Below are 16,863 nucleotides of genomic sequence, written 5' to 3'. Positions count from 1 at the left end.
TATAATTTGATATACATGCCTCCCTATCCCCTCTTTGTCCCACCTTTCTTGCCACATAAAATAAGGCTTTAATGTGGCAATAATGTGGCAAATTACACATTGAACTGTTTACTGTTCTGTTTACTGTTTAATTTATTACTTCTTTGCATCTCCCTTCACATTCTCATGATCCCTAACCCCTACATTCCTTGTAAATGACAAAAGGACTTTGTATAGCACATCTTGACGTCTATTTGAATGGAAAGACCTTAAGCTTGCTAAGACTGAGGATGGTGAGGTCATAACTCGGATACCTCCATTCTCCCAAAACTCCCGAAACACTCATTTTGTGGGGTGAGAAACACCCTGTGGAATTCTTCCTTCCACATCTTGTCTTAGGCTTTTTCTATATTAAAAACAGCAATTACTGACTCTTTCTTAGCCTGGCTAGCATTCCTCTCTTGTCAAGCTCATATGATGACATTTCTGTTATCATCCTTTCCATTTCTTTGCATATATTTGATGTTGGTGTGGTTGGACTGCAGACAGATCCTTGCCAGGCTTTCTGAACATAGTTTTTTCCCTTCTGACACATTTCCTGAGCAATGCATCTTTGCCAAAAACACATTCACATAAGACCTTTACTATCGATTAAAATACTGTTGTCACTTTCTGGTTGAAACAATTATTAAAAGGACAAGATCCAAGATACTTTCATTAAACAACAAATTGACAGCCAAAACACCACATGATTTTGCACCAAAAATGTTAACGTTTATTATGCTGAATTACATTATGTAAATTGCCTTTTTTTTCTTGAATATCCAACCATTTACTTTATTGCATAAAAAAAAAGAAAAACAGTCATTCACACAGTGTAATATTTTTTTGGCAGAACAATACATCCTCTGATTATGTGCTTTATCAATTACAGTGATTACTGGGGAAATTAAACTGAGCTTTAAGAACCATATAAACACCAAACCCCTACAGTAATAATTTAATCTTTAGAAGTGTTCATTCAGTCCTTCAGAGACAGTCTCATAAAAAGCAACCGACTCACCTGATAACAAGAAACAACAGCAGAGCAATGTATCTATCTACTCTCTTATATAATCTATTTCCAATGTAAATATTCTCATCCAAAACGTTTGTGAAGGTTGAGGTTAATTCCTTACTTTCAGAACACGTAAAATAGTGTAAAACTTTACACTACAGCTACCAACACATCATGTGACCACAAAAATGTTCATCTTTACTTCTGGAAACCAACCATTGGGTCAGTACATGCAAGGGAGGGTTTATAATACATTTGCAGTAGTAAAAATGAAAAACCTTTAGGACCTAATGAATGTTCATTAAAAAACAAAAGATTAAGTAATATCAAATCCATCTTTAAGTGTTTAAACATCCCAAATATGCATCTTTAAGTGATTAGCTTTGCCAAGTCAGGAAAGATACATGATCTTGACAGAAGATTAAATTAAATACATACATAATTAAAATCTGTACAGTACAAATTCACATACATTTTCCTTCACAGGTCTCCCTCTCTCTCTGATAACCAAGTGTCCCAGCCACATTTCTACCAGCAAAGAAACAGTGCCCCTCCAATAAGCCTCACCTACATAACCCTCTAGTGATCAACTACTATTTACATATTTCTGTTTACCACCAAAAGTTAGGATGAACCTATAATTTATTTTCAGTTCTATACAACATAAGTCAAAGAGTATCTTATATTCAAGAAATTTTCTTAGATCCTGGGCGTTCCAAGTCCGGTCTCATTTGACTCAAACCGAGGTTACGATGTAAGACCCACTTTCTCCGGAACTTTCCCCTTTAGAGTCTTTCTTTTTCGCAGTGGCGGTGACAGGTGTGGGTATCTGTGATGGCCGTGGTGTAATGCTGTCAGCGCTACTCTTTCTGGGGCTAGGGGTGTAGTTGAAAGGGCTGACCCTAGCTGCAACAGCCCCACTGGGTGAACTGTGCTTGCTAGAATTGGTGGAGCTGAAAGGGGTACGTTCAGCAACGGGTAGTTCATGCGCTTCAGGGACTATGCAAGGGGTGCTTTGAGCAAGTTTGAGGTCTGCCCCTTTCTTATCGAGACTCTCGCTGCTCCTGAACAAGTTTAAATTAGTCTCTGAGCCAAGCCTGCGAGCAGGGGCGATCTCGCTTGCAGTCGACTGTTTAAGATGAGTTTCACTTATGTCGCGGTCAGAAGCGGGTTTTCTAGCTGGAACACTGTCAATGACAGGGGGAGTGTTTCCAGTGGGTGATTTTCCAGACCTGGGATTGTTAATTGGACAGTCTTCAATCCTAACCCATACATCTTCACTCTGAGACACAGCTAAGCTCATCTGGTTCCTTGCCATGTTGCAAGAATCCATGGAAGACTCATGGCCTTCTGACTGGGGCATGTCGCTGTCTTTCATCTTCCTCCATGTTCCTTTTAAAGGCATGCTGCCATCTTTGCCTTGTGGTGACTTCTGGGCCGGGCTCAGCGGCTGCCTCTCATCCTCGCTTTTGCCCTTTTCGCTGGATTCGGAGGACGCCGAGAGAATGGAGGAAGAGCTTCCTGTTCTCTTCCAGGTGCCCACCCTGGGAAGGGAAGAGGAGTGTTTGCTGTTCTCCCGCTTCCACGTTCCCGTTCGGTTGATGGGGAGCCGGGAGGGGCTCTCTGACTGAGATCTGGAAATATCCTTCCTCATGGATTTTCCGTCCCCATTTTCCGAGGAGCTCTGACTTTGAGGGGACTTGCGCCAGCAGCTCCCCTGAAAGGGCAGCGTCAACGACATATCGGGCAAAGACGGGCTGGAGACGGGTGTTTGAGACTGGCTTGGCGAAGAGGGGGACAAAGATTCAAAGGAAGCGGACTCTTCTAATTTCCTTTTTAGTGTTGGACTAGGAGCCTCTTTGATGAACGTTGACTGGCGAACTAGCCCCGGTTTCTCTGATCTATCTGACTCACTCCCACTTGATTTAGTGGATGACATCCTGGACAAGTCTGCCTTTTTAGAGGCACTAGTGCTTCCACACTGATTCAGACTCTTGGATGCAGATTCACTTCTTGGGATTCCACTGGCACTCCTTGGCAGGCCACTCTGTTTTGTCCCTTGCTGACCCATTTGCCTCCCAGGGGAGGGGTAGGACATCCTGCCCGATCCAGAGGATTTTGTCGAGGACGCACCGGGAGAGGCGGTGCGTGGCAATTGGGATAACTTGTTTGAAGTGCTCAGACCATTTCTTCCTGGGGAAACAGAGGTGCGGCCGGGTGACTGCATCGGTCTGGTCAGGGCCTGTTGAGCTGGCCTCGATGGAGTTGAGTCTCTCGATCCGGATCTGGAAGAAGCTTTACTGGACCCTCCTTGAGATCCAGGTGTCTCCCTGGCAGGAGCGGGGTCAGCTTTTCCAGGTGTTTTGATGCTTCTGGGTGAGTTGCCAGAGGTCTGTACTTGTGTCGGTGGCTTGGACACAGGGCCACGTGCAGGAGGCTTCTTCTGCACAGGGCTCGTGCTAGGGGAACTGCTTCTAACACCTGGGACATGGATCATCGTCCTCCCACGAGAGATCAAGGGAACAGTGGCCTGCCTTTGCTGAGAGGAGGGAGTCTCCAGGCTGGGCCGTGGTTTTCCTGTGATAAGACTTTTGTAGACTTTCTTCCCTCCTTTTAAACCTTTGGTTTGCTCCTCCTCTTTCTTCTTTACTTCCAGTGTACCCTTTTCACCAGGTTTTAAAATTCTAGGGCCTCCCTTGTTGACCACAGGCTTATTTTCATCTGTATTAGAGGGTAGGTGGAAAGGGGATCCGATCGAGATTCCTGACTTGAGGGAGAGGATTGAGTCCGAGTCGGATGAGCCCTGTCTGGACAAGCTGGCGGCTGCCTGGTGTAAACTGCTGACAATTGAATTTGCACCTTCTTGAATAGCCTTCCAATCGAATGACTCTGAGTCTGGTGACAAGGCCTGCTCAGAAACTGGACTGTGAGTATCCGTGAGATCTAGAACGAGATCGGGCTCTTCCGCCAGAATGCCATCCATACTTTTCTCCTCTGTGACACCATGGTCGGCCCCCTTATTTCTGGTGGGCTGTTTCTTCTTTTTTGGCATGGCAGAACTTATGCATTCCTGCAGGAGATCGTCCTCGGAATCAATGCTGAGGGAGCTGAGCGAACTATTTCTAGAGAAGCACACAGGGGTGTCTTCAACGTGAAAGGCTTTGGGTGCGTAACCAGAAGCTTGGGGTCTTGGAACGTCCACCTCTTTTGGATCCTCCTTTGGCTGGTCTTTGTTGTTGTTTTCTTGGTCAATATCACTTAACGAGCTGAGGGATGAGTTGCGAGAGAAACACACCGGGGTGTCTTCGATGGAGAACTTCTGTTTCTCATCGGGCACCGGGCCTGTGTTTTCTTTGGCTGGCTGAGGGAAAGCGGCAGGCTTTTGCAGAGGCTTGGTCGGAGCGGTGGGCACGTGCGCACTTGCTGCCCTCGCGGACGGCTCCCCGCCGTGCCTCGGAGGTTTCCTCTGGTCCTTGTCTTTTCTTAGTTCGGCCTTTTCCTTCGAGAGGTCGAGATCGTCGTCTTCAAAGTCCAGCGAGCTCAGCGAGTCGTTGCGCGAGAAGCAATACGGCGTGCCCTCTATCGGCGTGTAATGGTGCGGCGAGTCGAAGGTGAAACCGGGGCGTGTTGTTCTCTCCTCTACGTTTGGCGTCTTATCTGGAAAGTCCCGCGCCGCCATTTTTGGGTCTTGTTTTTTGGTTTCCTTGTGTTTATCCGTGTACGACGGTCCTGCCGAAAAGTTGTTTGGAGCATCTGGCCTCTTCAGCATCCTTGCTCTGTATTCACTACTCTGTGGCATTGGCTTTACCGGAGAGGTGGGCTTCCTCTTCTCAGCCTCTTGCTGGACGAGACTAACAGGAGAGGAGGTCGGGTGCTGAGGTTGGTCGTTTGTTTTCTGTACTCTGAAAGGCTTGTGGGGTTTTCCTTTTGGCATGGCTGAGCTAATGCACTCCGCTAAGATGTCATCGCCTTCATTTTCTACCGTGGCAGCTTGCGTAGAACTTGCAGCACCGGCATCCTTCTCCTCCGTGCTTTTGCCTTCAGGAAGAATGTCTCTTCTTTGACTGGAGGCCATTTCTCCGCGGGGAGCACAACTTTCGGGACCGGCAAGCTCATTGGGGGGAGAATCAATGGTAAGGTCACTGAGGGATGTAGCTGTAGAAAAATTGATAGGGGTGCCCTCCACGCAGTATATTCTGGGCATTTCGTCTCCATGAGGGAAGTTGCCGTGCTTCTGCTGTTGTCCCCTGTTCTGTGGGGGAAGAAGTTTATATACAGGAAGTTGGCTTGGTTTGCGCGCAACCGGTGGGGCTATTCTGGATGTGGATGGGGGCGACTGTTTTTTAGGTTTCCTTGATGACTTTGTGGGCATGGCAGAGTTGATGCAAGCCTCCAGTATTTCTATGTCATCGTCATCAGAGTCATCCAGAATGTCTTTTTCTGCCTCGTGTGATGGGTGATTCTCTTGGCCACTGGGTCCCTGGGCATCGTCTGCCTCAAGCTCAGCCTCATTTCCCTGCTCGTCCTCGTGAACCGGTGGCATTATCTTGAGCTCCACATCCTTCTGAATGTAGGGTTCGTCGAGGCTTAACGCACTGAGGCTAGACGCGCAGGAGAATCCATCCGGAGTGCTTTCCGTCGCAAAGTGCAATAGGGTATCGTTATCTTGAATCACCTGGACTTTTTGAACGGCGGCGTTGACGGCCACGTGCCGAGGAGCCATCTCCCTCTTCTCAGTGAGAGGAGCTACTTTCTTGTGCTTCATGGGGGCTGGGTGAGGTGGCGGCGGCGGAGTTTTGCTTCTGCTGGGCGGCATCGTCTGACCCGGGCTGTCGGGCAGATCGCTCGGGCTGATGATGCCGCTGACCATCCCGCTGCACAGCTCACTCTGCACAGAGCTTGCAATGGAGTGGCTTTCGAAGCTGTCCAAGGAGCTCACGGACGTGCACCTGCTGAACATGAGCGGCGTCTCCTGGACGTAGTGTTCTGGGGGACTTTTCGGCGTTTGGGCGCCACTCTTCGACGGCGACTTGGCTCCGGATGAGAACTCGACAGCTTTGTGGTGTCTGGATCCTTCCCCGTGGCCATGGCTCCTTGGAGGCTTCATCCTGACATACTGCGACGAAGACTGGCTCTCGTTTGTACGTTGATCTTGGGGACCGGGAGGCTCTTTTTCCGCAATGGGAAGAGTCGGGTAGTTGCTAGCGGCGTTGATGTTCCTCTTGCAACTCTCCATTTCGTCTTCGTCTGAGGACAGCGAAGACAGAGAGCTTCCCCTGGAGAAACAGATGGGCGTGTCCTCGACACAGTACGTCTGCAGTGTCTCTTGATTGACAGGGTTCTTCTGGCTCACCCGGGTCTGCCTCGCTTGGGCCGAGGAGGAATGAAGCTTCTGCCTGCCTGCGTTCTTAATGGATGTCACAGAGGACGCGGAACCCTCTTGACTGTGGTGATCTTTCACCGAGCTCTGAGTGGAGGAGGGCTTTGAATGACTGAAGATGGGAAGATGGGATTTTTGGGAGTAATCGATTGGTTGCTCCACGTGATGCTCCTCGCTGTACTTGATGCTGTAATTGGTTGGCTGGTCGTCGGGCTCTTCCTCCTCGGAGTATCTCTCACTGTAATTGGTTGGTTTGTCATCTCCATAATCATCCACAGTGCACATGGTCTGGTTGATCTTTTTGTTCATTCCTTGGCTGGAACCAGGAGAGCTTTGATCGGGGCAATTCGCGTTTCTAGATCGGAACCCAGCTTGAATTTCTGTCTGGACAAACCTTGGCTGATATTTCAGTTTCTCTTCTCCTTCTTCTCTGCTCTCTGTGTACAATGGGTAGCCGGGACTTTGGGACCTCCCAGGCCTCTGGTCAGAACGTTTCATTTCCTCTTCCATGTGCTTGGGCCGGGCCCACCTCTCGTTCTGGCTTGGGCTTTGCCTCCCAGAATTCAGCTGCTCATCGGAGTACTTTAGACTGTAGTTGATGGGCGTGTCCAGGTCTCCATCATCATCCTCCATGTGATTTGCATTGTAAATCTTATGGGCGAGATCCGCTGGGTATTTCCTGTAGACGCAGCACTTTCCCTCATCGTCCTCGGAATAGGAATCGACCGAGGGCTTCATCTGACCTCTCTTGCCATAGCCATCAGTGCTATTGACACTGTTGAGGCTGTCATTGGATGCCCTGTATTCCAACTTGGGCATTGGACAGGCTCTGCCCGCGTGATCTGGTTTGCTGTAGGCGTACACGTTAGAATGGCCATGCGTTGCGGTCGTACGATGGGGCTCCTGTGCGTTTTCTGGTGACCTGTCATCCAGGCCTAGGTGGATGTTCTGTACATCGTCCATCACCATGACAATCTGGCCTGTGGTGGTGGGGATTTGAATCCCCATTCTCTTGTTCTCCATGTCGGGGTGGAGCCCCCCTGGCACTCCCCTCCTATCCCTGTCCCCACTCCGGTCCCTCTCGGCCCTGACGATATCAGCGGGCCCTCGGTTCTCCCTCGATGACGGGCTGGACAGAACGGGCGTGTTCATGTACTGGGGTCGCACGGGCATGCTGTTGGGGCTGAACACATCCGATCTGGACACCCCATCGTAATCGCCGTAGGCGTTTGGTTTGTGTCTTGGCTTACCTCGGTGGGCCTTGGGGCTCAAATTGTCTATGTTATCGAACGTTTCCGAGAGATGCTGCGCATCCAGTTCCTCGATCAGGGCTTTCTGTTTCCTGACGTGGAGGGAAGGCAGGCTGGAGCCAGGAGACATGATGTTGGCATCCTTGTACTTGGCAGGCCGGTTGGCCATGAGGTTCCTCAATGCCGCAGCGCTGCCCATGGCGATCATCTTGTGCTTGGAGTGGATGAGGTTCTTCAGCATGCTCACGGCACCCATGTCCCACAATGCCTCTTGGTCTTTCGTGTTTCGAGCAGAGAGGTTCCAGAGAGTTCCACAAGCGTTGCTTACGATGGTCAGGCTGTGAGACTTAAGGTGCTGAAGAAGAGTCTGGAGGCAGCTGTTTTCTCTTAGAACTTGCCTACAAACACAAAAAAGATGATATATGAATGGGCATTTATCAAAAACATTACTACAAGACCAAAACAATAAAAATAAACTTGTATCCTTTGTTATTTGAAACACAAATTACCTGTGATCTTCGTTGGTAGCAATGAGACTAGACACATTGCGAAGGATCCCTCCTCCACTCTCAATAATGGCAAGGGTGTTCGTTTGGCTCCTGTAAGTCAGAGTGGTGACCAGGAAGGCCAATGCCCCCTCTACAGCACAGATATCCGCCTTGTTCTCAGTGCAGTGAGCTGATAAGTTCCAGAGGGCACTCAGTACACTCTTCAGAGTAGATTCCTTCAACAGAAATAAACACGACACATTGAATATCCAAGAGCACAACCCGTTTCTGTGGAAATATTTTATTTGTCGAGTGAAGATTTCAATTATTTATACTGGTGCAGACGCTGTGCGCACAACGAATCAAAGCAGCTTGGCGTGTAAGAGCGGGGCCTGTCTCACCTTTTGCACCTCCAAGGCACACTCCATCAGAGCTCTGACGCTGCCCACCTCTCTCAGGGTCTTCTTGCTGTTCACATCCGCACGCCAAGATAAGTTCCTCAACACGCTGGCAATGACCTGGGTAGAGAAATCATATTTATTTGTATAATAAAAAAGGTACTTACTTTTACGTTCATATTTTATATTCAGACAGAGGACATCCCTGCAAAGATTTATAGTACACTGACATTTTTCCCCCAATAAATTTATAATTTTCTGTGCAGCAAGCATGCACATACTAGACGGCATCTCCTGACCTTAATACAATGGTTTAATTTTTAAGTCGGCTACAGATTAAAACTTCACTAGATTATCTCTCTGCAGTAGGTCATCCTACTAGGGGATTTGAAAGCCTGCCTGCATACCTGCTGTAGGTCCTCACTGTCAGACTTCAGCTGTGCCACCATGGCCCTCATACAGCCCTTCATGGAACACAGGGTGGCCTGGGGATTTAGAACACAGACAAAGCCATCTATGTCAATCCATACTGTCACGAGTTCCAAACCGTAGCATCCAGCAAACGACCAATCAATGATATCCGACCTTATTGGCTACGTCCCCAAATGTGAGGTTGGTGAGGGCCATCCCTGCATATCTCCGAAGGGTAACACTGTAGTGGTCGCTGGTTAGGCCGTAAATCTCGCAATCCACTTGCAGAAGCTCCCCGATAGCTTGCAGCCCTCCTGGGAAATAAGCAGAGCGCCGGTAATTACAATCAATAATTCAGTGGGCGAGTAAATAAATGTTTTACTATGTGATGTCCTGGATCAGCCAGCCCATGTAATACATTGCGTGGGTGTCATTATGTATAACACATGATGCATCGCCACGTGAGATTCTCTGTGAGAATAAATCTAGAATGTTCCATCCCGTTTTAACGTAGCCTATTAAACTCAAGGGATTTTTTTGAAAAATCTGGTTTTACTCCATAAAAAAAAGAAGTGAACGTAAAGATTCAGAGTACACTGCGTGCTTACCAAGCTCATTCATGGCATGTCTGTGCTCTTCGTCAAAAGACAGCTTCATGAGAACACACACCGCTGGGCAGATCTGGTGCTCCACTGGAGAGGGCACTAGGAAACACAGGAGCGCGACATTAGGGTAACAATACTGAACGTTTTCCATTTGAAATACACACGTACTGGCCGTTTAAAAAGCGAGTGCCCTGGTCACACGATCACTAGGGCGTAACAGTGGTAATGATCTGAACAGGCCTCACTTGGGTTTTTGTCCTGGTCCACCCCCCTCTCGTGGCTCTCCTGCCACTCCCAGCAGGTCTCGCAGTACACCCGGATCTGCTCCAGGAGGTGCAGCACGCGGATCTCCCTGCGGCCGCGCTTGTCGTCCGGCTGCGAGTGGATGATGTTGTGCAGGGCGGCGCTGGCGCGGGCGCGGGCCTCCTTGCTGCCGCGGGAGTTCCCCAGCAGCACCGAGTCCTTGTCGTTGCCGTGGAGCAGCTGGATCAGCAGGGGCAGGCAGCCCGACTGGCGCATGGCGATGCAGCTGTCCTGGGAGCTGGACATGGCAAGGAGGGTGCGGGACATGTCGTCCTTGTCATGGGTCCCCAGCATGGAGAGCAGGGAGTACACCATCTCCACCTGTTTGAGGGGTTAGAGGGGCAGGATGAGGAATAACATTTACATTTAGTCATTTAGCAGACGCTCTTATCCAGAGCGACTTACAGTAAGTACAGGGACATTCCCCCCCTCCGAGGCAAGTAGGGTGAAGTGCCTTGCCCAAGAACACAATGTCATTTTGCACGGCCGGGAATCGAACGGGCAACTTTCTGATTACTAGCCCGATTCCCTAACCGCTAAGCCACCTAACACCGGATATCATACGCAAATTTCACACTGATATGGAAAGTGTTGGCAGAAATAAGCCTCTTATTTGGGATGTTACACCAAATACGCATCGTAATCGCATTTCTGTAAGCCATCATCTAAACAGATTATCTTAATGAAATTGTCAAATCGGAGGGAATTTAACCGTTTGGACTGGGGCTGGTTGACAAAGCAGCGAGCTGGGGGGAGTGGGATCTGCGGTTACCTTGGTGCCCAGGTGACTCGTCAGTTTCCGGGGAACAGAGTAACTTCCTCCATAGCTCATCTCGCTGGCCGAGTCTGAATCCAGACGACTGCTGGAACCCTGGAAGGAGGAACGCCGGCTGTTACCGTGAGCATTTCACACAGCCTAAATGGCCCTTCTGTCTAGAACACACAAAAAGAGGTGGATATTCGATATGGTTGATCTTTCTCATTGATACTGCCACTGGATGCTACTCTTCCCTCAACATGCTACATTTGCCCAGCTACAGTGAAGTCAGACTACATAAAAAAAAAAGCCCATTAATATTACAAATGAGACCGGGAATTTGCCTTTAACTCAACCTCTGGGCTGAAAGTAAGCAAAGTAAAAACAAACATGAGCGTTAGTTGAAAGGACAGGCGGTTCTTCGAGCACAGTCAGGCTTCTCACGACAGCCCAGCTTCTTCCCTCCCCGCCAGGCAGAACCTCGCTAAAGTGCTGAAGTGGAATGGCATAACCAAGCCATCTATTAGAGATCAGGGTCGTTCTGGGGGAATGCTCGTGTGGTTCTGTTGAGATGGGGGGGGGGCAGTCTTTACCTGGGCACAGCCAGCGCTGGTCATGGCACTGTCCCCGGAGGCCTGGGCTCCCTCGCTCTGGGTGCCGGGCTCATGCTTGCTCTGGGGGGGGGGGGGCGGGGGGAGAAGAAGAGAACAAGGAGAAGAGGAGATGAGACGTCCGCATCAATATGAGAAAGTGTGAGTCAACAGGGAGGATACAAAACCGGTCACCTGGAAGAGGGGAGGAAGAGGCAGAATCAGTTTAAAAAGAGAGGGGGGGGGAGGCAGACAGAGAGAAGAGCAACAAAAGCAGAACGAGAGAGAGGGAGAGAGGGGGGGGGCAGACCAAAAGAGAGCTTCAGTTAGTGCGGCCTAAAGTGCTCGCAGAATCATCATGCTTCCTTTCCTGACCTACATAAGCTACAGCTCAGCCTGCAGGATTACAGTGGAGAGGGGGAGGGAAATTAACCGTGTCAGACGAGATTTATCTACCCCGGGAACGGGGTACGCACTCAGGAGACCAAACACGCACAGAGGGGAGGGGGAGACGATAAACAAACACTCGGCGTTATCGACAGATTCATGGTGTGCACACGCACACGTTCAGTCAGTGCGCACACCAGAAGTCGCCGACTAAGCGAGAGTGCCCCGGCGCGGACGGCGTGACCCGTGCGACACAGAGGCACGTGAGCGCCACACCAGGCCTCCTGGGCTTGCTCGTCAGTGCATCCAACAGGAACAGAAGGCTGGTCACCGATGACTGCACATGCTCACCCCACCAGGTCATCTGGCGGAGCTGGGAGCAAACATGGTCCCTCTTTTCCAAAAGAAAGAAATACTCGGTGCATTAGGTGCACTTTTCCTATACAAGAAGGAGAGTACAATTGGTTTTCACCTCAGAAATCAGGGTCGAGGGAGGGAGGGAGCTATGTGGGATGGATGAAGTTAAGCGCATGAGCCCGTGCTGATGCTGGAGGATGGGTGAAGCGCTGGAAGACGCCCGGAGGATGAGGGGAACGCCGTGTTCAGGTCACATGATCCCTGCGTCGGATTACTACGAGCGCAGTCCGCGACAATGCTTCAGAGTCGTATATAGAATGTATGCAGATCAGTGTCAGTGAGACACGGCACACATGAAACATCACATGGAGGATTATATGGATCTCCAATGGGATGGCCGTGGCATGGAGGGGCGCAGACATGTAATCCGCATTAGCTTCTTTACATGACTAAAATTCAACAAGCTGTGACTAAAGAGACCAGTTGGGCATGTCCATCATGTCGAGCTTTTCGAAAAAGACATCCAGGCTGATGCTAGGAGGTTTCCCCTAAGGACAGCTCAAGTTTTCAAATGATGCCGTGTGCCTTTCCAAGGAAAACACTGGTCATACAACATACTTGGGATACTTGGGAGCATTAGAAGAATATACAATTTTCGTGTATATATATATATATTTTTTTTTTTACCTCAGGTTCTGCGGACTGAGTCTGGAGGTGCTGTCGGATCCTCAGCATGTCCTTTTCGATCTGCTGAATCCTTGCGACGCGCACCTAGAAACAGGGACATTCACCCAATCACTCATCCGAGGTGGTCAGGTATCACATGATGGGAAAGGCTTTCACAGATGGGGAGATAATGCCTTGATATTGAATCTCCTGCGCTCAAGTACTTACTGCCACCCACACATCATCCCAGCCAACCTCATCTATGTCCATTAAAAGTCAGGCCATTCGGTTTTTGCCTGGTTCAAAACCTTGCTTACCTTCAAAACTATCAGAACAGTATAGTATAATAGTTTATCCGAATTTTCAGATATTAACCCTAGCATATCCCAGAGTAGCTAAACAACTCACAAACTAGTCCAGTATTTATGTTTTTCGGTCCATTCTTGCCATCCTCCTCGTCTTCCATTATCTTCCTATTGCGTTCTATCCTCTGTACCCACCCGCCCCTGCCCACCCACCCAGGGCCCTCCTCCCTGGGCCGGGGCCCTCCTCCCTGGGCCGGGGCCCTCCTCCCTGGGCCGGGGCCCTCCTCCCTGGGCCGGGGCCCTCCTCCCTGGGCCTGCTCCCTCTCACCTGTGCCCTCTTCTCCATGTCCTGGCAGGTGCCCAGCTGCTCCTCCATGGCAGCGCGGATCTGACGGGCCTCGTACTCCAGCTGCCTGCGGGTCATGTCTGTCTGGAGCGAGAACTACAGGGAGAACACACACACACAGAGACAGACACACACAGTCAGCGACTCTGACGGACTGAGAAAAAAGGGCGCACCGGCAAAACGTGCTTCGCAGGCCGCCGCGCTCACGTTCTCCGTCAGCGGCAGGCTGTCGATCCTCTTGGTGAGGTTCTGCAGCTGGGCGTAGTACCAGTCCTTCTCCTTCTCCTCCTTCTCCAGCTCAGTCATCAGCAGGGACCTGCCCCCCGAGGGAGGAAGAAGGCGGGACACGACAACATTACAGCGCGGTCACACCCCGGATCTGGTGGCACGTGGTGGATTACCCATCACAACGTGCATCAACCCTGTAAATCCCATCCATATGTAACCCAAGAGGGAACGTAGTTCTCAACATTACTTAATGCATCTCTAAATGGAGTTTATCATTTCGTTCGATCTGAGGCGAAGACACCCAGACGGGATCCTCTCGGCGTACTATCGGTCTGATCTCAGTGACTGTCTGGAATTACTGAACACGGGTCGATAAGGAGCCGTCCCTGCTCAAGGAGGACTGGCCCTCTAACGGTGCAGACGGTGTCGGATGGAATAACAGCCGGCTGGGCTAAACGTGGGAAGACGCCCACCTCTCCTTCTCCAGCTCCTCCAGGTAACCCGCGCTGTCGCGGCCTCCGTTGGCCACCCCTCTCCTGGGGACGGAGCCCGCGGGGCTGCTGTCTGTGGACCTGGCTGAGCCCGGGCCCTGCATGGACGGCTTCTGTCTCAGCTTCACCCCCGGGAACGAGTTGGGGTCCATGCTCATTTCTAAAGAAAGAGGGGGGGGGGGGGGAAGTGTGGGGGGAGGGGGAGGGAATCATTTATGTTTGATCTGTGCTCTAGACCTAAGAAACGGACATCTAGGAATCTCGTCCTGGGTGACAAAGCCGTACCTTTCAGTCTTTCCAGGAGATGGTTTTGTCCGGATGCTTCTATAGAGTCTTCTTCAGCGTTTCCTTGTAGCTGTTTAAGCACCTCCTGCGAGACAGGACAGACAACCTGTCAATGACATCTCAGACAAACAGTCCAAATAAGCTCAAAGTTATTGGATAACTAGAGGACTTGGGCAACCAGAAAACAGTGAGGCTAATCATTTTAGGCTGAGGCCATCCAACTGATAAGGCTGCTAGACTCTGTATGAGGGGAAAGGTTTGAACAAAGAGAGAAAGGGGGGAGAGGGCGCGACATCTCTCCCCTTCCCAGGGCTTTGAAGTGTCATCAAATAGCTTTCCTGGGCCAACAGAAACAAAAAAACTGCTCGGAGGGTCTTCAGACAGACTGCTGCTAATTCTTTAATCTCACCCTCCCTTCATTTCATCTCTCACTGGGCTCTCTCCCTGTGTGTGTGTGTGTGGAAAGGGAGGGGGGGGTTATGGATCTTCTCCAAGTGATTAGATGTCGACTAGTTTGACGGACCAGGACCCGGGCTTCAAAGATCTCCTGCAGTGTCGAGGCTTTGAAAGAGACCTTTCGACTAAATTAGCGGCTCCCTCCTAGATAAAAAGGACCGATAAACGTTCTCCTGAAAATCACCTCGAAAATGCAACCTGGAGGCATCAGGTCGGCAGCTCAGATATATTGTTTACTTGGACGTTAGAGAACTCAGCGATAGGGATTTATCTCCTTTGGCTACTTTTGGCGGGGGGGGGGGGGGGGGGGGATTGCATCACAGTAGCAACCAAACAGAAAGGACCTCACAGCTTTACAGATCCTAAAAATACAACCGACCCACTGAAGAGGACCACAGCTGTTTTGTTGGACGATACCAGTTTAATGGTTCCCTAGTGGTTCTTTGATGATGTCGCTGATATTTCTCGAGATTAAAGCTGCTGTGATCACGCCCTCCAGACTATCTGAGACATCATTGGGCATTTACTCGAACACAATAAAGAGGCTGTAAAGGGATAAATCCCCTCTCATCAGGCCCTAGAAACACAAGCCACACAAGGCACTTGCTTTGTATCCCGTAAACCAAGTATTTCCTAAGAATACAATCCCCTGTTAAAGTTAAACAGTTCACTAATGGCACTTAGGCAATTACCCATTCCAAAAATGCACTTCGGGAACACATTGCTTGCAATCAAAATCTTGAGTCCAATCGATCGATAAACATCAATGTCATCTTCGTCTGCAATAAAGACCACGCTGCTTGCAATAAAGATGGGACCTATCCATAAACCCGTAGCGCAACAGTAAGACTGTTTACCGCTTAAGAACACCATGTGCCGATAAGAAAAGAAAACCCACCCCATAATACTTACCACAATAAACCTACAGCGTTCATCGAGTGAAAGGTGGATGGTCATAGTCCTATAAGACTACAACACAGCCACAGTTCAAAACCCCCTTCAGAACCATCCAGTGCGACCGGAGAAGGGCTTCCGGAGGCTTCCATAGCTCAGGGGGACACCAGAGTACAGTGGAGGAACGGCGGCGTGTCCAACAGTCCGGAGCGTGCGAGTGTGTGCGGGTGTGTGAGAGAGAGGCCAGGGCGCCGGGCACCATGTCCCCGACAGCACGCCTCCCTCTCAGGAAGCCTGGCCTTCCGTCCACCCCGTGTCAGAGCGTCAGGGCCGGCCGCGGGCCCCAGCTGCTTCCCATTAGACCCAAGGCTCACTCCTACGTAGCCAGCGCGGGGCCCCCTGGAGGGTCAGCGTGTCCCCCCTGACCTCCGACCCCTCGACCCCGCCGAGAGGACAGGAAGGGCTTGGGGAAAAGGAGGATGGATGTGTTTGGAGGCTAACGACACGTGGAAAGGCCAAACACACACACACAGACACACTGCTCCGACTGTGTGACTAAGACTGGACCATGGCTGATGCTGTGCTCCTGCGAAGACCGCGAGTGTGACGTGGATGATCTCCCCGAATAACGGCTTCATTCTCTGCACCGGGATCATATGATAAAAGAGCCCTCTTTCTATTCTGAGTCACACAGCTCACAGAGGCCCACTGCGTTCGGCACGGGGGGTGATAAACATGTTGTTCCAACATGTGAAGGCCCTCCGGGCAGAAATACTATCACTCGCAGACAACAAAAAAAGGACGCAAATTGTGTCAACTTAAGACTGTGTAAAACCTTTTAGTCTTTGAAATGAACATGTCAGCGAGAGAGAAATGAAAGATTTGCACTTAAATCCACTATCCACTAGGCAAAAAGCCTAATCGATAACCACTAATTACATTAGGCTAAATTCCCCATAAACTAATTTCTCTTTCAGCATACCGTACTCATTCCTGGAGGTTAAACCACTCACTCTCACAACAGTCAGCTAAGGCAGATACAAGACACTGGTTTACAATCCCAGCAAACCCGCATGAAGAGCTCCATGCCCGGCCTCGATCCAGGGGTCTTAAAAAGGTCATCCGATCCTGTCGTACGGGAAATCAATGCTGTCAGAGTACCCATCGGCAGGGTCAGATCCCAGCGCGCTGGGGTGGCTCGCTTTCATCGGGCGTGCATTTCATGTGATC

General features: G+C 50.2%; 1 protein-coding gene across 2 annotated transcripts in view; it reads right to left on the bottom strand.

Annotated features, from left to right (window-relative positions):
- Positions 1-728: 728 nt before the first annotated feature.
- apc (APC regulator of WNT signaling pathway) overlaps positions 729-16,863 on the bottom strand; it is a 26,381-nt gene continuing 10,246 nt past the window's right edge. For both annotated transcript variants that reach the window (XM_067258011.1, XM_067258012.1), the window contains exons 3-16: positions 14,284-14,368; positions 13,981-14,158; positions 13,487-13,595; positions 13,262-13,375; positions 12,650-12,733; positions 11,222-11,302; positions 10,644-10,742; positions 9,814-10,192; positions 9,572-9,667; positions 9,138-9,277; positions 8,960-9,037; positions 8,556-8,672; positions 8,176-8,390; positions 729-8,064 (exon numbers count right to left, since the gene is read on the bottom strand). In XM_067258011.1, coding sequence (XP_067114112.1) covers positions 1,773-8,064; positions 8,176-8,390; positions 8,556-8,672; positions 8,960-9,037; positions 9,138-9,277; positions 9,572-9,667; positions 9,814-10,192; positions 10,644-10,742; positions 11,222-11,302; positions 12,650-12,733; positions 13,262-13,375; positions 13,487-13,595; positions 13,981-14,158; positions 14,284-14,368 — 8,067 coding nt within the window. In that variant the 3' untranslated portion in view covers positions 729-1,772. The remainder of the gene's footprint in view (positions 8,065-8,175; positions 8,391-8,555; positions 8,673-8,959; positions 9,038-9,137; positions 9,278-9,571; positions 9,668-9,813; positions 10,193-10,643; positions 10,743-11,221; positions 11,303-12,649; positions 12,734-13,261; positions 13,376-13,486; positions 13,596-13,980; positions 14,159-14,283; positions 14,369-16,863) is intronic.

This window comes from Osmerus mordax, chromosome 20, assembly GCF_038355195.1.
Source record: "Osmerus mordax isolate fOsmMor3 chromosome 20, fOsmMor3.pri, whole genome shotgun sequence".
NCBI classification, from domain to species: domain Eukaryota; kingdom Metazoa; phylum Chordata; class Actinopteri; order Osmeriformes; family Osmeridae; genus Osmerus; species Osmerus mordax.
Note: the sequence above shows the minus strand (reverse complement) of the source record. Positions and strands in the feature narration are given on the sequence as shown.